The sequence below is a fragment of the Hetaerina americana genome, unplaced genomic scaffold (genome assembly GCF_022747635.1).
Source record: "Hetaerina americana unplaced genomic scaffold, ioHetAmer1.1.p SCAF_7, whole genome shotgun sequence".
NCBI lineage: Eukaryota > Metazoa > Arthropoda > Insecta > Odonata > Calopterygidae > Hetaerina > Hetaerina americana.
Genome location: NW_027287316.1, coordinates 67,975,438 through 68,001,503, shown reverse-complemented (window position 1 = coordinate 68,001,503; position 26,066 = coordinate 67,975,438). Strand labels below are relative to the sequence as shown.

Genomic DNA, 26,066 nt, shown 5'->3' with positions numbered 1-26,066 from the left:
TCAAAAGATAACCTTGCTTTAATCATAAATCGTAGTGTCGTCTGGTTTGGCGTTGAGGAAAGAGGATGTAAGTAGATAAAAACTGTTTTTGATTAGAGGAGGAAAATGTAAAAAAAAGCCGGAGAAGTGGACATTTATCACCCAACTGGTCCACCGAACTGGATGAAATTTAGGTAACATTCCGAGGATATGCAGGACTACCACTAAGCGAATAATTGCTAGAATAGGACGGAGAAGGAGAGACAATTGACATCGAATATTCAAAGACAGTTACGATAAACGGAAAAATTTCGCTAAGGCGGAACCCAGAGGGCTGTGACTAAAGAGGGAATGTCAGACAAGTCAGAGAGGTGGAGGAAAATATTACAGAGAGAATTTTAAAACTGCATTCAAGGAGAAAGGGGTGAAGATATGGGTAGCTGAAGACATGAATTACACTGGGGAAAACGGGTTCTTATTCTATATTAAGCAAATAATTTAATGCAATATTTTCATAAGAATCACCAAAAGGATATCTTCACATGGTACCATACTTGCACAGAACATAATCTTATTTTGTGCTCCAGCTCATTCTGCTTTTTCTAAACCTATTTATCGACATGCAATTCTTTCATACTGAATCTTTTATAATAATTCATGGTAAGAAACCCCAGTGAAGATTTTCTGGAGTGATGCATTGTTTCTTAAAAGACCACTCCTATAACACTAAATATTCAATCCATTCATGATAAATAAATTATCTTAGCTCAAACTTTCCCGCATCTACGACATTCGCTGAGGACAATTACGATTTTTTTCATGCCCTTGAACCACGCGTAACATGTTCTTTGAAATCGTCAACATTTACATGGTCCATAGCATTCTGGTTTGCTTGCAGGTCCCCTCGCGTCTCTGCTTCTACAGCGATGTCGTCTGCGAACTGCAGCATGTTAATTTCTTCGCCTTTCACCTTGACTCCTTTGATGCCCAATTATTGTTCTTCCTTTATTGCTTCTTCTAGATATACGTTGAATAGCAGTCGTATACCCGGTGCCTTGTTGTTCTTCAGGTCTTTCACGGCTTGGTCGAATTCACTTCTCAGTATCTCCGGGCCCCGTTCATCTCCTTCTATCATGCTTTCTTCTTTAAGTAAGTCACCTTCAAGTGGCTCAGGTCCTTGATGGAGATCTTCAATGTATTCCTTCCATCTCTTCCCAAAGTCTTCATCTTCTGTCAGTATCCTTCCATTAGCATCTTGGACGTTGTGGGATCTTGTTTTTCTTCTTTCGAACTGTCTTCACGAGTTTATAAGCAGTTTCACTGTTTTTCTTCCTTGTATTGTCATTGATTCCCTCGCAGCAACTTTCTATCCACTCTTCCTTGGCCTTCTTGCACTCTCGTATGACTTGGTTCCGCAACTTCTAGTAAAGGCCTTCCTCAATTTCATTTCTTGGATTCTTGTATTTTCTTCTTTCCTCTATGAGGTATCTTATTTGAGCTGTTATCTAAGGCCGTTAGTTTGGCGCCGTATAACTCACGAGTTGTTCATCTGCTACTTCGGTTATGATGTTCTCCATTTCCTTCCATCGTCCTTCTATGCTCGTCGCTTTTATTCCTTCAATTTTTCTGTCAATGGTCGAGGTGAACTTTTCTCTTGCCTACTTTTCCTCCAGCATTTCCCTCTGGGTTCCTGTGTCACTTTCCTAATTTTCTTGTATCGCAGTTGGCTGTCCATGACCACCAGATTGTGATCGCTATTTATATCTGCGCCGGGGTAGCTCTTGCATTGCTTTACTTGGTTTCTGTATCTCGTTCTAACGAGGATATAGTCAATTTGGTATCTTGCCCTATCCCCTGGAATCTTCCAGGTGTATCTTCTTCTCCGATGTTGCACGAAGAGGGTGTTTGCCACTACCATGTTCTTCTCTTTGCAGAATTCTATCGGTCTTTACCCCACGGGATTCCGTTTTCCCAATACGAACTGACCCACGCTCCTTACCCCCCCGGCCCTCTCCAACCACAGCGTTCCAGTCTCCCATCACACGATTAGGTTATCCTTCCCTTTTGCTGCTCCTATAACTTCTTCCAGTTGTTCGTATAATACTTCTATTTCCTCTTCTGAATGGCTGGATGTTGGTATATCACTGTGTCTATAGGCTCTCCCTCTAACTTTATCATCAGAATCCTCTTGAGTACGATCACTTAATACGCCCACTTAATCACTCCTAGGATGTCGATTCCCAATCTGTCCATCTTCATCTAGGGATGTTCCAACTTCCCGCACACTCCCAATCACATTTCATATCTCTGTCCTGTATTTGTCCACCTTGACTGATGTTCCCCTCACTGTAGTCCCCAGCCGGAGATCCGATTGGGGGACTATTTTACCTCCGGAAGATTTTACCGGGAAGAGTGTAATCACGTCTCGTATTTTAAATGCAAGGCTGCATCTTCTACGGACACAAATTTGGTGGTTTCCCGTTGCCTTCCACATAGCAGGAATGCTGATGCCGTGCACTTCACTCTCGCCCGCAGCTGTGGCAGCTGATGCCGGGCCGACCCACTCGGTCTGCGCCACCAGTGTCTGGTGGTGCAGACAGAGTTGTTGAAACTGCTGCCTTACACCATGGGTTCAGAAATCTCGTTTTTCTCGTTGCCTCGTTCCGACATAACATTTTTGTATTTTTTCTGTTAATGTGAAGTTGCCTCGTTCCGAAAAAAACCAGTAACAATTTTTTTTCAATACTGAAAAAGTTTCGTCGATCATGGGAATCGAAGCAGCGACCTCCGCAGGCAGACACGCTACCTCTCGTCCAACCATGAGGTTTGGGTTTGTAATTTGGGAAAACTGATTCACCTAATCCGTAAAGGCAGCAATTCCTCCGAGGCACCATTTGGTAATTGTTTTCCCCCGATACAGATCAGTTGTATTCTCTCGCGTCGACCCATTGCCTACGAGCCGCGGGCGAAGTTGCCCCTGATATGAAGGCAGCATTTGTCGAATATCACAGACCCAGAGGCAGTATGCGGTAAACAATTCCTTTATCCACTAAAAGGCCTCGGATTCGGTTGAGCGCTCCTCCACTCCCCCCCCCCCACTGACGCAAAACACGAAACGGCCCCAACTTGTCTTCCCCCCGAAGTGACGACACACGACCGAAACGCTTCTCGCTAAGCGATTCCCCCATTTCTGGTGACCAACCAAAATGGTTACGTCACTCTTTCTCATTTTCCCTTTTCTTCTCCTTCATAGACACCATAGTGTCACTTTGGCAGTGGAGAGTTGAATATTTTTCTCTGAACCCAAATCAGACACATCCTGGGATGTCTCTGGATTACGGTGACTGTGACATTGAAAGGCGGAAGTATTCTCAGGATACAGCATTCACCTCACATTAAGCACGTTTCACGTTTCACTCACCGATCACGAAAAGATTACGATTATTAAAACATCGGCTTAGAGCAGACCTTCAATTTTTTCCAAACGCTGCCAAGAAATTTCCATTTGGTTGTATTGTTTAAATGCTTCAAAATAGTTTCATCGATAAGTAATAACTTTAGAAGCCAAAATCCGAAAAATGAAAGGTAAAATTCATTAAACAATAACCACATATTTACATGATAATACCGAAAATATGAAATATTATTAAACAAATTTATCACTGGACAAATATTAAAATTGTTTCCTTCATATGGGTATACTCCTCCATCATCTGTACTAACAGATGGAAAGTTATCTTAATAATTATCCTATCAGTGTATTCCACAAATGACCATCGAATGAGAATGCCACAAATCAAATTATTCTCTCTCATAGAAGCACAAATAAACAAAAATTTTAAATGACTACTACAAAAAAATCGGCAAAAATAAGCTTATACAGCTATTTCTAATCCTATATATTTCGTTTACCGAATTCAACAAAATAATGCATAGAATATTTATTGTAAATCCATAATTAAAACGCTAATATCAATATGACCGAAACAATTTCATCTCATACTCTTCTTAAACCATTCCGATGTTACGTGAATTTATATTTTAGTTTCACCAAACCATAATTCTTGGTCTCTCCACACTCCTTTAAAAATATCTGAAGGGGTTCACCCGGCAAGCTATTTCCAGTTTAATTCGTATTTTCCTGCTATTAATTGAAATCGTAACTTCACTGCTACATTTAATCAAATAAAATTTAATTTAAATAAAACATCTTTTGTTACTAGTAATAGTTACAAGAACATTATACGAATATCTCCGCTACTTTGATATCTACGTATATCAAAGTAGCGGAGGCTGATGAGTGAATCGGAAAGTTTTCTGTACAAGGTATGCATGAAAGGGCACACCGCTTATGGGTATCATTCACAAAAATATACCATACCCGAGAATGTATTTTTTCGTGGCTTTCTGATATTAATTCCTGATTGTTTTATCCTTGAAAAACAAACCGATATCGTAGCACTCGCATAAAGGCATGCATTATCGTTCTTGGTGAAATTATCTTATTTTGAATTGACAAAAACATAGACCAGAGCTAGTAGAACAGTTTACGCATCTCGGTAGTGTTTTGGACCAACACGGTCAAAGCAGTAGGGACGTTAGGAGAAGAATTGCGCTAGGCTAAGAGGCTTTCACAAGGAGGAGGGGGTTGATGACAGGAACGTTGAGTAAGGATATTAAGAAAAGACTCGTAAAAACTTTGATATGGAGCGTAGCTATGTACAGCGCGAAAACGTGGTCATATAGCAATAATAATAGTAATATCGTAAACTGATGACTCAGGATGATGAAAGAGTTAATCACACTAGATGGAAATTTGTTATTGACACACAGAGAACAATAATGGGGAAAGGTAAATAACGGTTACAAATAATTGGCAATGACATTTGTCCGAGAGAGCATGTTTACCATTTCAAATCAATGAATCGAAGACAATTAAAAAACGTGCTCTTCGAAGCCCTTCCTCGGACGGTCAAGTAAACCAATATGGCGGACTCGTAAATTTTTTAGCATTACAACCATGCGCATACGCCAGAAAAATTAAAAAATGGTAAAAATTTGAAAAATAAGTTACCTGGGTAAATTTCCGGTACAAAACCATCGACGACACAAAGACTCGCCGAGGCTGGTTAATTTCAATTGATATAACTCTCCCCCACAGTGCTGGCGGCTGTTACGGCTGCAAATTTCTCCTGGCTCGATTGTATCAAGGTTTTCGTTAAAACCAAGATGGCGGATTCTTAAGCTAATGTACGTAGTATTTTAACACTTCACTTACACCAGGAAAATAAATAACCGGCATAAATACTCTAAGAAGAAGTAATCTGGACAAATTTCCCGTAAAAAATCATCAACGACTTGAATACTAATGAAGGGTGAATAACTTCCTTCGCGTAACTCTCTCCCACACTGCTGGAGGCTGATATGGCTGAAAATCTATCCTTACTCGATTTTATTTTGGCTTATTTAACCTGAAGTGTAACGGAAAACATAATTACACTAATTCTCACCCTTCCATGGACTACAACCTTGACTAACTCCTACTTGAAAATGAAATAACTCACATCAACGAAAACCTACACTGAAATAACTCGAACTCTGGCGGTAATTTTAGGGATATAGCGTCTCCTTAATTTTTGGCCAATCACTGGATTCGAAGGAAGTATGTTTAGTAAATAACCAATCACAAAACCCTATACGATCATACCACCTTCAAAAGAACCAATCAGTGACCCCCCCTCACATTCTATAATGAACTCATAACCTTAACGATACCCAATCCCAATTAAGCTATCCCAGAATCCCCCATTTCGATAGACCCGCGTCCTCTTCCTTAGAAACTAGAACATGATTCCCCGCTTCACCCAGCCGTCAGTCACCCACCGCGGAGCACGACATGTATTTTCTTACACGAGCCCGGGTAATCGAATCTGTTACATCGTGACATACGTCAAAACAGCCAAGGAAAATATTATATGAAATATCATGTTCATATGTCTTGAGGTTATAAGGCTTCATTTTTTCTCAACACATTGACTTCCGTCCAAACAGTCTTGGAAAGAAAGATTATAATAAATATTATAATTATTTGGTAATCTACCCATTAAGATAGGTTTTGGTTGGACACGACTAACAAATAAATATTTTGACAAAGCAGCTTTATCAGATGACCTTAATGCTATGCAACGCTGGTGCGACACTTGGGAATTAGAATTAAACTTAAAAAAGTGCGTAGTCATACATTTTTGGAAAAAGGGCAATTCCCACCCGAACGCCAATGGGAACTGCAATGGGAACACCGAAATGGAATGTGTTGACTCAATTAAATACCTAGGCGTTACCCTCACTCACGATCTATCCTGGGAGAAAAACCTACGGAGAATATGTGGACAAGCTAACAATAAATTAGGATTCATCGGAAGAATGACGGGTAAAATTGATGAAAAGGTCAAAGAGAAATGTAATCCGTTGTCGGTTAGGTCTCATTTAGAATACGCGGCAAGTGAAGTGTATTGGATCCTCACGAAGTTGGATTAATTACCGTTGGATCGCGTGCAGCGTTGAGGAGCTAGATTTATAAAACGTTATTATGCTAAACTTAGGAGCGTATCCAAAATATTAGACCAGCTAGGCTAGGAATCACTCACGGAGCGAAGGTTAAATTACATATTGAAGCTCTTGCATGAATTGGAAGGCCTCTTTAGCAGAGAAGTTGAAAATGTCTTATTACTCCCACCGTATTACAGTAATAGAGATCATGTCAATAAAATTAGAGAGATTAAGTTTAGTTCATAACAGATAGATTTAAAATGCCATTTTTCCACGAACATTAGGGGATCATAATAGCATAATTCGACCGTGGTAGGGTCATGTTCGGGTAAAATTAATCTAGTGCGTATTCACCCATTGCCACACACCCTTGCGGTGGCTTGCGTATATATAAATAAATGCCGTAAGTTTTAAAAAGAATTTGATATATATGGTAATATTTTTGAATTCGCGCGATTTTTGCGTAATTAATATTTCATTTTTTAACATTAAAAAATTTAAATGAAATATTGCGTTAGATATGCGTCCAATCGAACAGCCATGAGAAAGATTTTCTTGATGAATAGCTTATTTTCCGTTTGCCGAAAAGTTCCAACAAGTCAACGTGTTTAACGATATATTAATCCGTAAACACTATCGCTTGATCTTCCACGAAAACGAAGCGCAACAACAGTTACACACTTCATACGCTAGGCATTACACATATTGATGCATAGGAACCGAAAGAATCTTTTAAAAGGTGGAAATACTGTAAAAGAGAGGGTTTAACAAGGGAACACAATTGCTGGAAATCCCTTTTCCCATGAGTTGGGAGTACTTTTATAGCAGGGTAAGGATGTCGTGTAGCATACACAATAATTGCTGGGGCCAGTCAAATTCCTATCGAAACACGTCCCCGTAAGCCTGAATATTGGAAAACAGCTCGAAATTAGGTGCCCACTGATATTCCCCCAAACCGAATAAAAAAGTATTCGTGGCGACCCCATACCCTTCGGTTATTGGCATTAATAGCGCACTAAGACGCATCACCTTGGAAATACTTACACATACGATACAAAAGGAGAGCAGGTTTCATTCGTGTTTGTTATTGACAAAAGGAGCCTTTACGGCCGACTCCTCCCGACCTTCCAAGCCCATTCCACCTCCCTCACCATCACCCAACATGTGAGGTAGTTTGGGCAGTGGGGTGAGGGTAGGATGGGACAGGGAAATGGGGCAACACGACTCACCCGCCCTCCCATTCCCCCTTTCCCCAAAGTGAACTCCTATAGGAAACCTGCGGCGACGTATCGCCCCGACACGGATTTGCATGGCGAGAGGGAGCCGTGGAGAACGAGGCGGAAGCGAGATAATGGAGAGCGGAGCGGGGGCCGGAGGAGGCGAATGGGCCGGTCCGGCGGTGCAATCCTGGTGGAGGAGGAGGTACGAGGTCGGCGGGGAGAAGACCACCGCGGGAGGGCCCCACACGCCAGACGAGGCGTGTAATCTTACAACCCGTCCTTCCTACGGCTCCGAGCAGAGCGTGCAGTTTAATGGCCCTCTCTCCCGCGCATAGGCACCCGAACACACTCGCACACAGCTGACCACCTTAGTCCGCCGCACCGCCACGCACATGGACCTAATATCCGAGCGGAGAGAGAGGAACCCGGGGTCCTACACACACGCCGGAGCGAACAGGGAGGGTTTTCCGGAACCCCACCTCTCCCTATCCGATCTCGCCGCGGAGGAGACCTCGACCCCATCTGCCGTCGAGACCCGTTCTCCTTTTTCCTCTCTTACCTGGCACACACCCCGCGGTTCCTCGCGGATTTCTCCGCCAACCCCACTTACAACCTCCGAAGTGTACACGAGAGAGGAGGAGACGGGAGTCTTTCTCCCACCCTCTCTCTCTTCACCTAGCTTAACCACCACGCTCCCGCTCACTTGAAAACGGGAGACGACAGAGTCTGACAACCCGTGAGCAAAGTGAACCGAGCCCCAGCAGAACACGCTAAACAAATACAAAATTAATGACGTCGACAGAAAAGCGCATATTTATTTTTCATTTGGGAACATCTCTACTTACTGCAAAACGGTCGCATTTGGAGCAAAATGTTTCTTTGAGGGACGAAGAAGCGCGATATAAGGCCAGGTTTATTTTCCACACCAGCATATCTTTTTTTACAGCCGATACATAAATATATGAAGTAATAGCCGCAATTCAATTACATAATGAACACACATAATCGAGTTGTTACTTCACAGTTTGAACTCGGGGAAGCCAGAGCACGATACCCTTGATTTTAGTTTAATCATTTAATACATAAACATGATCAAATAGTAAGTTAATGGCTTAACAGATGAGTATTGCAGGGTACAGACGATTCAGTCTAATTATACAATAAACACACATGATTAAATTGTGCTTTCTTAGTTAGAACGGGAGACTTCCAGAGTACCTACGCTACCCATAAATTTAGTTAAATATTATATCAGGAACACGTGATCAAAATGCGATTCTAAAGTTTGAACAAGAGAATTCCAGAGTACGCCAACCTTAAATTTTTGATGAGACGGAAGACAGTCGTTGGCGTAAGTTTACGCATTCCCCTGGGGAAATTCCATCGCGTTGTCACGTGTAACAAGTAGTCCGGAATGCATAGCATGCGCCCATAAACAACGGAGAATTAAAACACCCAAATTCCCCGTCTCATCACGCTAAGGCTAAACACGCTAAAAAACGGGGGTGCCTTGTATGTAGAACCATTCTTGGGTTGTTGCGGACTCAAAAATACTATTCCTCTAAACATGCACATATTTTTCTTTGGGCGTTGCATTTCCACTGCATTTCAGAGGTTTTAATGGTTGATAACGCTATGCTGTTCGTTTAATCCATTCAAGTAGCCTTCTATTACTTCTGTCAGATATGAATCATTTACGCAGTTAAATTTTCTTTCGCGAGTATGACACGCAAATTGCATGAAATAACGTCCGCATCGCGGTCTAAGGGCGAAACCGTTGATTAATCAAAGTAATTCGCTGACACTTTTTCATTTTAAAAGAGTACATTACCGAAGAAAAATTGAATATTTTTAGCATGACCTTCGCACAGAAATAATATAAGAGGCCTAAGTAATGATTAAGGACTATAAAAGCACGAACTCGAGCAAATATTATTCAAGAAACAATACGCAATGCACTCACGTAAAATAGACAAACAAATGGGAAATTAACGCTTTCGATAGTGAAGGCTCCTATCAGAGCAACATTTTTAACTTTTAAATATTCAAGAGGTGAGTCATACCGGTATCAAAGCATAAATATTCAGTTTAAATTAGGAGTCTTAGACTCGAAAGAGACTCGTTTATTTGCAATGAAACTTCAACTTACTAATTAAGCTTATACGAGTAAATCTACAAGCACCATTTTACACAAAAACAACTCAACTACACGTGAAGAACGTACATTCCTGAGTATTTTTTACTTGTCATAATTTTTATCTTAATTTAAATGCACTACCACAAAGAAACGGCGTCTAACTAATTTCAGTCCATGAAGCCGTGATTCGCAATCATTAAAAAGTGGCGTTTAGGGGGAATGCATGCACATACTTCATTCGTCGGCATAAAGCTTTGATATCACAGCGCACTGCACAGCTGCTCCCATAAACAAGTCCCTCGAAATTCCGAGGAAACACCCTGTTGCAACCTGTGGTTTGCGGAATAACGTGAACAAATTTAATTTCGATCAAAATTTGCAGGCGAGTACACCACGGCACTTTGGGCCCCACAGCCGAAAGTCCGCTAATCCATCATTTCTGACGGGCGACCGGCAAAGAGATCGCGTCAAGAATTCTCTCCCCACCCCCATCCTACTCCGCTCCGTCATTTCCCACGCCACGCCTGATTCCCTCTCTTTCCTCTTCCTTCGCCCCCTCCTCCCCCATCTCCCCCCCCCCCGGCACCCCATTCCCGCGACGACCTGCAATCTCTGCGCGGCAGCTGTGCTAGGAAATGAGAAAACAAATGAAGGTGGCGTAGTTGGGAGGGACGGGGGCCCTTTTATCAACTCGGAGCAAGCGCATGCAAAAGTGGCAAGTTCCTCCTGGGCGATGCACCGGTGCTCTCCGCTTGCCCCTCCTCCTCCCCGCAACCCCTCTAGCCCCGTCCATCTACCCGCCTCGTAAGACGTTACACTCAACCTCTTCCCGAAGACGCGAAGTCGAACGACAGACACCTCCATCGCACGGGGATGGGAGGTAATGAGAAAAATAACAACGTGGAACTTGTGAAATAAGTATCGTGGGCCTCGAAGCGACTAAGGTCACGCCATGGTGCTTATTATAATATGCCGCACAGCAAGAGAAGTGAGTTTTCTTTAATCGACTAAATAAACATGTAAGTTTATACAAAAAAACCTAAATTATGAATTTGTCCCGAATACCAAGTGTGTAAAACTCCCTCTTAAATGCGTGAAATGGGTCCACTTCCAGAATTCTATGGGGCCATACATCTTCATGCGCATGTATTTATGATTTATTTATGCATTCCTCGAAACTAATGGATCACGGTGGTCTAGGGGTAGAGCGTGGGGCTACTGATCGGAGAGACCGCGTTCGATTCCCGGGCAAGTCCCTCTAAGCACTCTCAGCTCCACCCAAGCTGAGTGATTTTTCGGGTACCAGATCAATCTGGGAAACCAGGAATGGCACAGGGAAAGGAACTGCCATTTCACAAACCATCGGGCTTAGCACTGGGTGAACTCTAACATCACCTACCAAACCGACCTTAGAGTTAATTACTGTGTTTATGGTTTTAGAGTATTTAACTAATGGTGCATTATTCTTTCCAGAAACCTCAACCATCATTCAATAATGCTATTTCTCTTTCAATAATTTATACCTCCACTCTGTGCTGTTCAATCTAATGGCAGCAATTTGTACGCATTTTTGTGTGTACTTCCATGGCAGTACAATGATTGATATGTGCATGTTTCCATTGTCATACAAGCACAAAATTTGTTATTTTCATTTTCCCAAAATATAATTAATCAATCAATAGTAACATGCAGTTTAAGACCATCATGCAGAGTTGCAGCATTATTACAAATTAAATTTTAACAGTCTCAGAAGGCAAATTAAGTCAGTTACATGCACATATCACACTTCCTTGCATCCTAAAGGGCAAAGATGGCTGGGCCCTTGCAGTTTCCGAGAGGGGGAGTGTCAAGGATGCCATGTCTCTGGAGGCTTTAAAGTTTTAGTTTTTAAAATAGTATGGGTATAGTCCATAATAATCAATATCATTTCCCCATTTTACATGTGGTCAGTCAGTAGCTTATCTTTAATTTGATAGATAACATGATGAATAATTTTGCATATTATTCAACTTTCGAGCACCAAGAAGTTGAATTATGGCACAATTTCTCCATTGAAGCAATCACATTCTCATTTTCTACAATCCATGATGACTGCAATAAAATTAGCTAATTTTTGGATTTTTGGAAAGAGACTTTCATATCATATGTAACACCACAATAAAGTGCCCAGAGGTTGTTTTACAGGGTGAGACTACTTGCACATGCATATTCCTTCCATAGGCCAGGATTCCCTAAGCTAAAAAACCAAAAGCCACTTTTCCTGGCAGTTATCATGAATATCTGCTTCAAACATCTCCTGTATATGCCTATAACACTAAACCTACTCTGATATTGGTACTAACTTCCAAAGAATGAAAAAATTCAAATCAAATGTGTCTCCCTGTAATCCACAAGATGTCAGCCAGTATTTACCTTGATGGTTTTTGATTTCAGGTTTTCAAGAACATAGGTTCATTTTTCAAGGTGATGTGCTACCATTTTTACTACCCTGTTTCATTCATGTCATGCGAAGAACCCTGCTAAATTTGTGCGTGCAAATAGTTCAGTGTTTTCCCTATAGCATAAACATTTATGAGAGGGGATTACTAATTCAAAAGGAACTACAGGAATGCTAATTATGCTATAATACATTTTTTTGCATTGTTTTCATTACATTAGCAATCAGAAGATATAAATAAGGAAACAACTAACGATAACAATCAATTAATGATAGCTTTGAATAGGAAATGGCTATGATCTTGTCGTGAATTGATAAGATGATTCCTTGAGAATTAACAGTCAAAAAACTGGATGACAAAGGAGTTGGAAATTCTTTTTAACAAATCAGAATTCAATACTTACCTGACAACATAGTTTAACATCACCAGGCACCTAATGTAACTGAAATAAATCATTCCTACCATGGAGCACTCATTTATCTACCCTAGCATTCTCATTTGAAGTAATCACAGTAATCATGCCTAAGGTCAATTTGGTAGGTGATGGTAGAGTTCACCCAGTACTAAACCCAATGGCGTGTCAAATTTACAAATCATGATAGAGGGGTATGGTTTCCCAGGAAGAACTGGTACATGAAAAATCACACAGTTTGGGTGGAGCTAAGGGTGCCCAGAACGACTTGCCCGGGCATTGAACCCAGACCCTCCAGTTAATAGTTCAACACTCTGCCCCTGAAACACCATGACCCCAATTTGTGATTATTTTGCATGAAATATATTAAATAATTAAATTTACCGTAAATAACTCTTAACTACTGCAAACATTTTTCCAGTTAAACCTACAATGAATACCATATGTACACATGAAATTTTTTTACTGATTATCTAATATCTAAATTTATCTTAAAAGAAAACAAAGATTTATTTAGTCTCTGTAATTTCTGACAGAATTTTTCTCTATGATATTGTTGTGTATTTTCAATGAGTCAACAATACTGATACAGTTGATTTCCCTTATGCAGTATTTTAATCTGTATATGATGGAAACTTAAACATGACAGAAAATTTTTCAGGCACAACCTGATTCTGCTATAGGCAGTTTTCATTGTATAACTAATCACACAAAACTATTTAAATATAACGCCATGTGAATGTGGAATTGCAGTTTGAAGCCAAAAATAACAAAGCTGGAACCTGATCAGATCAGTTGAATATAAAATCTAGTAAGATATTCACTTAAAATATTTCAACTACCAATAAAAATACTGATAAAGGACTTACCTGAGATTTATCAACAACAGTTATTGTGGCATCATCATGCAGGATGATTATGTCAGGCTTGCTCCGATCAAAAGAGATGCCTAATACTGGAAAAACACGAGACATCCACTGCTTGGGAAATCCATGGCGTGTCAGGTGACGGCAGAATTTTGTCAGTTTCTTTGTTGATATATTCCATTCCACTATCTGAAAAAGGGAATGAAAATATAACGCATTATTATTTGATAGTCTACTATTTGCAATATTTGCCATCTACCATTAATTTCAAGTCTGTTTTGGATTCACACCCTGAAAACCACTACATTTCCAAGCCTTGCCTAACAAGGCAATCTGACGTCTCATACCACAATGGATTTTTCTTCAATTCTGCATACATCCTTTCTCCCTTCATTATGTTCAACATGCATATTTTCTCTTTCCCTTCCTCAATTGCCAAGCGTTCACCCCTGGTCATAAATGAAAATGCTCTGAATCCACCTTTCCTTCCTTCCTAGGATTTCTCCTAACAACACTTTTTCCTTTCCCACCATGCCATCCTTTCTGTCCACTTACCCTTCACCATCCTTCTCTACACCCACACCTCAGAAGCCTCCAATTAATGTCTATCATCATGATTCAAAAACCAAGTTTTTGCACTGTACAAAACCACACTCTGCGTCAAATTTGTCACCAATATTTTTATTACAATCCTTACTCAACATTCCTGCCGTCAAAGACCATGTTTCCACACCATTCAAAACCATGACCCAAACCGAAGTTTTCAATACCCTTTTCTTAATTTCCTTGCTGAACGTCCCCGTCATCAATTCCCCCCTCTTTGTGAAAGCCTCTTGACCCAAAGCAATTCTTCTTCTGATTTCCCTACTACTTTGACCATAGTCATCCAAAACACTTCTGAGATAGGTAAACTGTTCCACTCTAATCTAGTGTACGCCCTCCTATTTTAACATTCAATTTAGCCATCCTCTTTCTTGAATACCTAATAACCTGTTTACAGTAATTCTCATCCCATTCCTATCACACTGATTTTCTAATTTACTTAACAATGACTGTAGCCATTTGGCTGAATGCCTAAGTAAAGCTAGATCATTAGCCATCCTATCTTCAGCTCAGTGCATGCCCTCCAGAAATGCTTTACATATAAAACACAGGTGATAATGGACAGCCCTGACTTACCCAGCTTTCTAAAACTAACCATCCTAATTCACAATTAACCACAGCAGTCTGAGACATGCAGATAAGTCACTGATCGCTACAATCTAATTATCTTAAGTGGAACATTCATTCATATAGTTCTTTTCATTTCATGTAAAATGTATCATGATATCACAAAACCAAACCTGATTGTTGCAGACTTAAGGAAATGGTTTCCATTAAAATTACCTAATACATCATAAAAAATGAAATAATCGGAATAGCAAATAAACTTTCATATAAACACATTATCAATCCTGATATACCATTTAAATTACAATTTCTTTTAGCATTTCAAATTCTAACCTTCATTTGATGACACAGAAAAATTCTCATCAGACATGTCAGATGAAAAACTACACTAGGATGTAAAATAGTGAAAAGTATAGTTACCTAAAAAAGATGAAATAGATAAGTTGCTTTAAAAAATGACTAAGTTATTGCAATTAGGTAGTGCATTAAGCATACCATACATTATAGAGGAACTGGAGATAATGGATGGACCTTACATAAGGGGCAGTGAAATGAAAACCGACCACCTGCCATAACACACAGTCCACACAAAAGGTGGGAACACTGTTGTTACATATCGATAATGCCATCGCTGTGGTAGGAGAACTTCATAGTGACAACTCACAGGTGCACACAGCTGTTGGGTTATGTCCTTGTTGGTGCGCGGACTGATCTAGTGCATTTGACAATCAGGTTTCATTCACATTCATTTGAATGCCTCTCATAGGTGTTCAGTTATAACAATTATATTTTTTATAAATGTATTTTAAATTTAACAGCACAGTAAAATTTATGTCAAATTTTAAATGTAAATACTAAGAACTATTTTCTTATTTAAACACTTTTGTGTACAAGGTTTGTATAAAAAGTATCAGTAACAATCTTATCCTGAAGTGTTCATGAAGTGCTAGATTCAGACCATGGGTACACATGATTGCAGATCATATTGACATTGATAAGATGACAGTGCTCACTATTATCACTGAAAATTTGAGGATGTGAAAGATCCGCACTTAACTCGTCCCAAAAGTCTTGATGGACAACCAAGAGCAGAGTTGAGTATCTGCTTGCAAAGACCTGCAATGGCATGGCGGCAGTTCCCCAACCCCTTTACAGTCTAAAATTGGCACCAGCAGACTATTTCCTATTCCCAAAAGTGAAATCCTCCCTCAAAGGACACCACCATGGGACCTCAAGTGCCATCAAAGAAGCTTGCATGCATACCCTGAAGGACCTTCCTGAATTCTTCTACCAGGAAGCCTTCCAGCTGTGGTAAAGCCACTGGCAAAAGTTTGTCAAAGTTCATGGGATGTACAGCACATGGCCTGTACTTTGAAGAATTTTGAGGCATTTTAACAATCTCTGAAATAAATCTAGCTTTCCTAAACTTTTCCTGATACTTTTTATACACACCATATATGTTCTAAAGGAGCACTTAAGATGGATTCAAATCCCCATCACTGCCACTAACCCTAAAAACGATCGTCACACAACCATTTCAAAGATGCCATTTGAGCTACTAGGTACTCTCAGTATCTTTGACTTTTATGAAAAAAATAATCATGAGATAAAGGCTAAGAACTCATCATGATCAATATTTGCCTGTTCATCAAAATCAACTTCAACTTTTTTACCATTAGCATTTGCAATATTTCTCAACATTTCCACAAAATACAAATTCTACAGTTTTAAGGTTATCCACATTCACATTTAATCAACTCAGATTGAATGAATTTCCATAAAACTTACCTTGTGATCAGCATAAACTGCTACTAAATTATTAGTTTCTGGGTGCATGGCCATTGCTGTTGCCTTGCAAACGTGATTTGGAAGGCTCCCTTCAAGCTGAAACATGAAGGAAAATTGAATCAGAGATGCATTCTAAGAAATACACATCAGATTTATCAGAACATAGAAAGAGCATATAAATCAACAACGTATGCATACCCATAGAAAGCTATGATACTATGCTAATTTTGAAAATGCATAGGCATCTAAGACAATTTACATTTTACCATTATCATCATCCTGGTGATTATGAATCCCAAATCCTATTCATATCTGGTTCCCTGTATTTAATATTTTGACAAACAAAAATTCCTCATCCATAGTAATTGTCCAGCTCATCAAATTCTAGAAATTTAAATGTTTCAACAATATCTGGTTTAGAGAAGTCTGTATGACTCAAAATTGTATGCACTTATTTACTTGACGTCTTTATTGGAGTGAGATTGAGACTACATAGCCCCTTCATCCATCCAACCACTAAATCATGCAAGCACCAAAGAACAAGATTGTTTATTATGGGTCTGTAAATTTTACTCAGGATTTTATCCTCAAAAGTTCTCTTTCGACATTCTTGTCACCCATGTCTCTGAGGCAAATGGAGGCACTAATTATTTGAGGGATTCATTCATTATACCCTTGAAATGGTCAGGAATATTGACAAGATTTCTATGACCAAATGACTGAAAAAGGGAGACCAAAAGGATTTAAATCCAGAAAAGGAGACTAAAATAGAGATGAATTGTCATTTAAAAAGCAGTGAAAATTAAAGTATAATATTTTTGTACTATATTCAATTGAATTTCATGAATTTTAATCTGAGCATTAAATTCAAACACATGGGAAAGAGTAAAGGAAAGGGTTATAATTACGACAATTAGCCACAAAAGGACTGCCCTTGGAAAAACAAATACAAATTTCTACACATCTGTGTGAGTCCTGTCATTAGTCTTTCCCTTAATATTTTCAATAGCAGTACCTCAAATTTTTCAGTTTTTTCTTATTTCTTTGCCCTTGCTTTTGCTTCTGTTCCATCTCCTTTCACAAAAACTCTCTGATTCATTTTCATCATTACTTTTTCTGTCATTATCATTATTATTAGGTAATCTATCGGTTAAGGTAGGTTTTTGGATGGACACAGCTACTAAATAAATATTTTGTGACCCCTAACAAAACACAACATCCTACTTTACATCAGGTCCCTCTTCAGCTCTGAGTACTTTCTTCCTCCCTTCATCCCGTCCAACATCCCTATCCTGCTCCTTCCCTTTCCTCATTTGCCTAACACTCTCCCCTCTATTACAGTCTTCAACATCCCACTGCCAGTCAATAACCCCTTCATCCACTTTTCCTGCCTCCATAGCATTGCTCCCAACAAACCTCTCTCTTCGCCCACCATTCCAAGAACTTCCTCATTTGTTTTCTTCTCTGTCCATTTCACCTTCTCCATTCTTCTCCACACCCACATTTCAAAAGCCTCCAGTCTACGTCTACCCTCCTGCTTCAATGACCACGTTTCCACGTGCTCCATATCAAAGTTTTTACGAGTCTTTTCTGTCATAACTTCAAAAGGAGCTTATTCATTAAACGCATAAGGAGGGAACGATACGGATGAGAATTTTGTTTAGTTAAAGAATATTTAATGACCTTTTGGAAATGGATACCTTAATCATCATCATTGGTTATCAATTTGAGGATTGGTTTACAGCAGCATTACAAACTGTCCTGTTCTCTGCCAACTCTTCATTACCTCGTGGCTCCTTACGCCAACATTTTCCTTTCGTTGCAACTAATCCATGACCTACCTCTGAAATTCTCAAGTTTTTCTTCAATTATGGTCTCCGTGTGCTATTGTGCCTCAGGGTATGTCCAATAAATTTACCTAATCTTTTTTCCAGAGCCCTCCATAAGCTTCTCTCTACACCCACTGTTCACAGCACTTTTATACATTTTATTTTTTACATTCTTCCATAGCACCAAATTTCAATCACCTCAAATCTACTTTTCTCTGCCACTACCATTGTCCAGGTCTCTCACTCATAGAAAACTAGACTCCATACAAGCTTTAATGAGTCACTTCCCTTCGTCTATTCTAATACTACATGCTGCCAGTAGTTTCTTCTGATAAGACACCTTCACTATTCATATCCTATTTATCATATCCCTCTTGCTTCTTTCATCACTAGTGATCTAGCTGCTTATGCAGTAAAATTTCCATTTGTTCTACCATGCATTTCTTAAGACTTACTGGGGGACAATCTTTTCTCCATCCATTGCAGATTTATCTCAGTTTTATTCTTGTTTAGTGCAATGTATGAGTGACATAGTCACTAGGATTTACCTTAGAGCTAATTTGGCATTGAAAATTCTTTTCCTCCCTTTTAACACTTTCATAAACACCTTTAAAATGAATTAACAGGTGATATAACTAAATATAAAACTCCAGTTTGATATTAAAATATAGCACTGGTTTTTCCCTTAGCTATCAGATGGACTGTTTGATCTATGGTTCATTTGCCAGCATGAAATATAATAATAGTTAGCAATTATTCTTCTTGCACATGGTTTTTGCCTTTTAAAATAATCTGTTAAACAATATTTTAAAAACAGAACTGAGCAGAGTATTTACCCTGTAATTTTTGTTTCCCCACCTGTCATCCTTTGTATGGAGTAAGCTTCTAAAAGGCTGTTGCCCAATCATTGGGCATGGTTTAAGGTGGCGTTATCCAGAGGGTTTTAATCCTATGAGAAGTTTAATGCAGCCCTCCAATCTTTTATATTAATGTTCATTTCCTCCCTGATAGCCTTTCTGTTTCACACCCTCCTTAACTTGTCCCATGGACTCATTTCTTGTTCTTCCTCATGGAACCTTCCCTTGCATATTCTCTTCTATTATGTTCCTAACTAATCTATTGTGCCTCTAGGGGTGCTCAACCCATCTAGGTCTCTTTTGCCATAGAGTTCTCTATATTAAATTTTCTTTTTCTGCTCTTCTTAATACTTCCTTATTCCTCACTTTGTCCATCCACAGTATTTTAATTCTAAGAGAAGTTGAATGCAACACTCCAATCTTCTATATTTAGTTTTCATTCTCTCACTCCCTGATAACTCATCTGTTTTACATCCTTCTTATCATTCCCTGATCTTTAGCATTCTCCTCCAGAACCAAGTTTTAAAGGCTTCTATTCCTTGCTGTTCTACTTTTCCAATGTTCCATGTCTCTAATCTTTAGTGTGGCATGCTCCATACCAACTTTATATTAATTCATGTGAGTATTTATAATTAGTTGTCTCCATGTACAGATACTTTGTTTGGTATATAGCCCAAATCAGGAACTATAATTTTAGGACTTTAATGACTTCTTCCAGAACTGGACACTCAATTCCAATCATATTGTGTTCACAATAGCATTTGTCTCATTAATGTGGCTATCATTTATATTGGGTGCAACAGTGGGCCAGTGGTTGAATAATTCTTTAAAGCATTCTGCACATCTCTGTATTATACCTTTTCCTATCACTACTGTCTCAATCTCTATTTTTCACATGATTATTGGGGCTTTACAATGTTTACATATGTTATTTACTATAGCATACCATGTCTTTGTTTCATCCCCATTGTTTAGATTTCTCTTCATTTACGTACTCCAATTATAATGTTCTATGCTGCATTCTATTTTTAGTGGTTTTTTCGCTTTCCGCAAAGAGTAGTAAGGTATATATGTAGCTGGCTAATTCCTATGAAGATGGTTAATAATTGATGGATGATGATAAGCAAGACAATGAATAATATATAGAATCATTGCTGCCAAGCTAAACAACTTAATACAATCACAAATAGAGTATCTTACCTTCCAAAGTTCTGTATCCCACACTGCTATTCTTCCATTAATGTCACTGGCACACAAATATTTTCCATCTTCTGAAATGTTGAGTAAATGAACTCCACTTGTCAACCCTAATGTAAGCAAAGAACAATACAAAGAATAAAACAAATAATGTAAAGATTTTTCACCATGATTGCATTTCAAAACAAGTGAGACAATGTTGTTCCTTTGATTCTCAGAACACACGACTCAGTTTTGTGACAAAGAGTGCACTGAGAAGCATGTGAGTGCATGGACTGAAAAGGTGAATCAACCAATAATTCCAATTCAAATAGTAAGAAAAGGAAAGTTATAATGCACAGAGTATTAATCTGTGGAATGTATACATATTGTTTATTCATTAACTGCTCATAAGTGTGAATTACATGATGAACTTGTTAAATAAGCATTATTGAGGCTCCCTGGATATACGAGTAAACTGTAAAACGTCTATATTAGAGCAGCCTCAACACATGAGGGGAAAGAGTTAAATTTATTGAAAACAAATGAAATATACCATATAAGTTATATCCCCGATAGGAAAGTAAAACAGGTGCATAGGAAAGAATTTTAGAATAATAAATGAGCTCCTTAACATATTAATTCATTAAAAAATAATAATAATCATATTAATAAGCTGACTTACCTCCATCAACTTTCAGTGAAATAGTGTGAAGCAACGTAGCTGTGGGATGCGTGATCACATCAAGGCTACTGACCAAACCAATGTCTTGATCCAATAAGCCAATTATATTAATCTTTGGAGATGGCTCAAGAGAGGATATAAAACAAAGAGTGTGGCCAGAAATTGTAGCAAATTCCATTGGTCCAGAAGGTCTCCGCCCAATCTCTGGCAAAAGTCCAGTGACTTTACTGACAAGTGGTTTGCTTTTAGTCAAAGAATCATTATCTTCATCTTCATTCATTGTCACTTCATGGGATATTTCGGGATCCTGGATGGCAAAATGAACTTTATCAAGGGACGAATATAAATAATTCCTCACAAAACCTAAATTATTTGTAATGCTCAAATACAATAAAAAATTCTGTTTAAAACTTGAGTTTGAGATTTATTTAATCAGAGTTCAATAAATCATAGGTCCATTACTTGTCTTGAAGTCAAAAGACTATGGTCAGAGAGTTAAAGGACAATAATACCTAGTAAAAGAGTCATCAACATTTAAAATGGTTTCAAGACGCTATAATCAAATGAACAAAGGCACCTGCTCTGTAATTTTTTTTATTTAGGCAGTTTCAATTTTCAATTCCTCAACATGCAATTAACTATACACATTTCCAACTTAATTTTTCTGTGCCTAATGCAATGATGCACATTTTGTATTATTGCTCAAATTTTTAGGATATTTATCAGCAAAATGTTTTCCTGGTTAGTACATAATCCCTCCAAGGTGCCAGTAACAAACCATTTAAATATTAAAGTTCACACATTTTGGTCACCTTTTTTGCATGTTTGATCAAACACCAAAATTAAAATTGGTCCCTGCATTATTTCCAGGGGTAATAACCAGGAAGAAATGTGCAAACTCCTTTGAGTAAATGAACAAAAAATCATCATATGAAACACGTAAAAAGCAGTAGCTGAGTATAAGCTCCAGTCATTATAACAATTATAATATTTCAGCTTGGTATTAATTATCATTTATTTTGAATAGAACTTTTGGACTTGGCGGAGGTTCTACTGCTTCTAAAAGCTTTCAGTCAACAGTGAATGTTTGCTGGGAAGTGAATTGTACCCAGCCATGTTTTTCATGTTTTTTTGGATTTCTGTCAATGCTGAAATCGTTTCTTTAAAATTTAAACACCAAAATATAAAAAGTTTCTTTCTACTCAATAATTATTGCATATTGCTGAGCAGTTTTATTTTTACATACATATTTATAATGTTCACGCGAAGTCCAGTACAAGACTTCCAAGAAATGACTAGAGTATGGTATACACAATAAGAACTTGTTTAAGATTCACAACATATGCTATTTATACATTTCATTATATTAATTATATGAAAAGTTTCGCTAAATGTCATCAACAAAGAGGAATGGAATGAACAGTAACAAGTTACTACATTATGAATTACACATTCTTAAGTTATGCCACCCACATTACAACTGTGACTTAGCATAGATGATCAATCCTAATGGGCAAGCTTTACTGATGAGTACATTCAGAATTCCAGATTTATTCAATTTTAACTAGTGAGAGCTCATGTGTATTCTAGTTTTGAAAAAATCAGCGCAGCACTTAAACCTCCTCAATCATCCTCTTAGAAATTGTCCCACCTTAATTTTCTCCCCATTGATGAATGTTTCACTAAGAATAATTTTGAGAACACATTCTTTCCGAGATATATAAATATAGCATTGTTCACCATTGATTCAAATAACCATAGACTCAGGAGCACATCTTATAAAAAATAGATGTAATACTGAGTAATAACAAAATATTTGTTCACAGCCTTAATATTTAAATGTTATTAATAGACTTTCATCCTCATGAAAAATTAGAAATAATGGAATTTGTTTTCCAAAAAATTTGATTCTTCAAATATAAGACGTTTGCATGCAAATTTAACCAACCAAACAAATAAAAGGAAAAATAAATGACCATTTAACATAATTCCAGAAAAACATACCAGAACCAAATGAAATATTCGGATGCCATACATCGTTGAGAAAGCAATCCACCGCGCATCATGGGAGAAGGCACATTGTTGAATTTGATGTCCTTCCTTACTCCTCAACTCAACCTCTTTCTTTGGCACATCAATGAGAGGCAGAAGGTGGCCTGGTCTGGACATGATATCACTCACAGAACTGTCTTCATCTGTGCTTTGCTTACTTGTGGTACCCAATCTCCAAACTTCAAGGTGTTCAGAGAAACGAAAGAGCACACATCTTGCCTTTGGAGCCAAAATGGTACATTTGCCCTAAAATAATTAGGACAGAGGCTAAATCAAAGAAATCTTTTTGCAAAGCTGAAAAAAACTTCCTAACACAATGAGACATAAGACAGGCAGTGACATTTACATAAGTAGACATCAGTGTTTCTACAAGAATATATAAGATGAACCACACTGTAAGTTGTACTCAGAACATGATGCATATGCTGATACACAGTGATTTGTTCCACACAATCATTTAGAATAATAATAATACAACCATATTTTAATTTACAGCAGGGCAGGGTTTCGAAAAACCAGGGCATACAGTGAATGATCATTTTACTATGGTTAATCAATCTTCAATGTCAATATTACTTTACTCCTGTGATAACATTGCTGCTGAATTCTTTAAAAATTTCCACACACTGATATTGATTTTGGCTCGTATATCATTATCTCTCAGGATATTGTTAATGGTTTAACTACAGTCACAGAATTAGTCTGCCATGAATTAAATCCATATACTGTTAATGTTAAATCCATATACTTTGTTAATGAAAGAAAATTTTTTGCTGGTGCCTAAAAAGAATTTTAAAATGAGGCTGGCAAGAAATTTTATTTTGTAATGCTTATCAAAAAATAATTGGTAAGCTACCTTTTCAGGTAGGTTTTGGATAAGCAGATATTCAAATTAAGCTTTTGCATCCTCAAATAAAGCAATCAAGTGGAGAGCATGAAATTCTGATGAATTACCAGCGATTTTACCATGAATTAAACGAATACCTGCATCAATGCTCTGCTCTTTTAATTCGTAAGTGTGTCCTTTTAATTGATTTGAATTATAAATATATGGATAAATTCTATACCATGTATTTCCATTCATATTTCTCCTAAGTTCTTCATTACCCAAAAAGTAAGTAATAATCTGCCTAAACTCTGTATTATTTCTCAAAATATTAAATGAAAATAACAATCATTTCAATGGCAAATAGTATTGTTTTGATTCATGCCTCGTTTTAAATTAAAACTCCAATAATTTGCCTTTTTGTTAAAATGGTCCAAATTGATTACCTGTATCATTATTGTTCTGAAGTTTGTATTAACAACAGAAGTAACATAAGGATACCAATACCATTCCAAAACATTATTGCTGACTATCATTTAAGGTATTAGGATGGAGAGACTAAACATTGCTATATTTTAGGCCCCCCTTGATAACCTGACACTCCACACTCCCGTGTCATCAATTCTCTCCTCTTAAAGAATGCTATTTCATTTTTACCATGAAAACTTAACATATTCAGAATGAGAAAAAATCACAGATGAGCACATGCATACTAAAAGTATGATCTGTTGTACTTATTGCAAATTATTTACCTTTTTATATAACATGTTACATGTAACAATTTACACTTTTATACATAATTTCTACAATTATATTTACTTAACCTCATATTCACTCAAGTCAAATGACTATCATTATAATGTTAACTCTTATTCAGATGATAATTTTTAATTTGGTGCTAGTTTTCTAGAAACAATCAAAAGCAGCAAACATTTATGGATATAGGGTATGAATGCATGATGATTCAGTAATTACATATCTTCTGAAGTATCATGCCCACTACACTAAAGTAGGAAACAAGTATAATTACCTGAGGTATGGGTGGATATTTGGTTGCTGTTTTTGGAGGGTAACTGCTGATACCTAAATAACCATCAATGCCTGAAATAAATGATTAAATAAAATTAAAAATTAGTATCCCATATATGCAAACATTCTATAAAAAATTGAGTAGTGAGTGACAAATACTTGTATCCCAGCCATTAAACTGTGTCTTAATCTCTAACCTATTAGATTAGTGATTTTTTAATATGAGGGTAGTTCCAGAAGTACCCGTCCCAACAAAGAATACACCAAACTTTTGGAAAACACATCTATGATTCAACCTATTCTCCTTTCAGCTCAATACACTTTTCCCAGCAATGTTCAATGAATTCGATAACCTTTTTATAAAAAGAACTGTCCTGCTCCTCAAAATAGCCTTTTACTGCCGACATAACTTCTTCATAGTTGGAAAATCTTCGACCACTGAGCCATTTTCTTCAAGTTTGCAAATAGAAAATCATCCGAGGGGGCTAAATATGGGGAATAGGATGCATGAGGTAGCAATTTAAACTTTAATTCATGTATTTTCGCCATTGTAAAAATGGATTTGCGAGCTAGTGCATTGTCTTGATTAAACAACACTTTCTTCTCAGCCAATTGCAGCTGTTTATCCTTGATTTCTTCGCTCAAACATTGCAATAAGCTTGCCTAATACTCACTTTTGATAGTTTCTCCTATTTCAAGATAGTCAATGAAAATTATCCCAAGCGCATCCCAAAAAACCAACGCCATGACCTTGCCTACAGATGAAACAGTCTCTGCCTTCTTTGGAGGCAGTTCTCCCTTGTGAATCCATTGTTTTGATTGTTCTTTTGTCTTGGGTGTGAAGTAATGGACCCATGTTTCATCCATGGTTATGAAACTGTGCAAAAATTCTGCTTCGTTGAAACATCTTCACAACACTGGTTTTGCTCAAGTGTCAACAAACGTGGCAGCCATCTTGCACACAGCTTTCTCACGTCCAAATTTTCAGTCAATATGCAATGTACTGCAATTTCCGAAATGCCTACGGTGTTTCCTAGCTCGCGCACTTTCATT

The 26,066-nt window shown here is 37.9% G+C and overlaps 1 protein-coding gene across 1 annotated transcript in view; it reads right to left on the bottom strand.

The window, feature by feature from the left end:
• l(3)72Dn (UTP4 small subunit processome component l(3)72Dn) overlaps positions 1–26,066 on the bottom strand; it is a 220,252-nt gene that overhangs the window by 174,876 nt on the left and 19,310 nt on the right. The window contains exons 8-13 of the mRNA XM_071595474.1: positions 25,015–25,085; positions 23,111–23,404; positions 21,107–21,413; positions 20,446–20,552; positions 16,560–16,655; positions 13,605–13,790 (exon numbers count right to left, since the gene is read on the bottom strand). Coding sequence (XP_071451575.1) covers positions 13,605–13,790; positions 16,560–16,655; positions 20,446–20,552; positions 21,107–21,413; positions 23,111–23,404; positions 25,015–25,085 — 1,061 coding nt within the window. The remainder of the gene's footprint in view (positions 1–13,604; positions 13,791–16,559; positions 16,656–20,445; positions 20,553–21,106; positions 21,414–23,110; positions 23,405–25,014; positions 25,086–26,066) is intronic.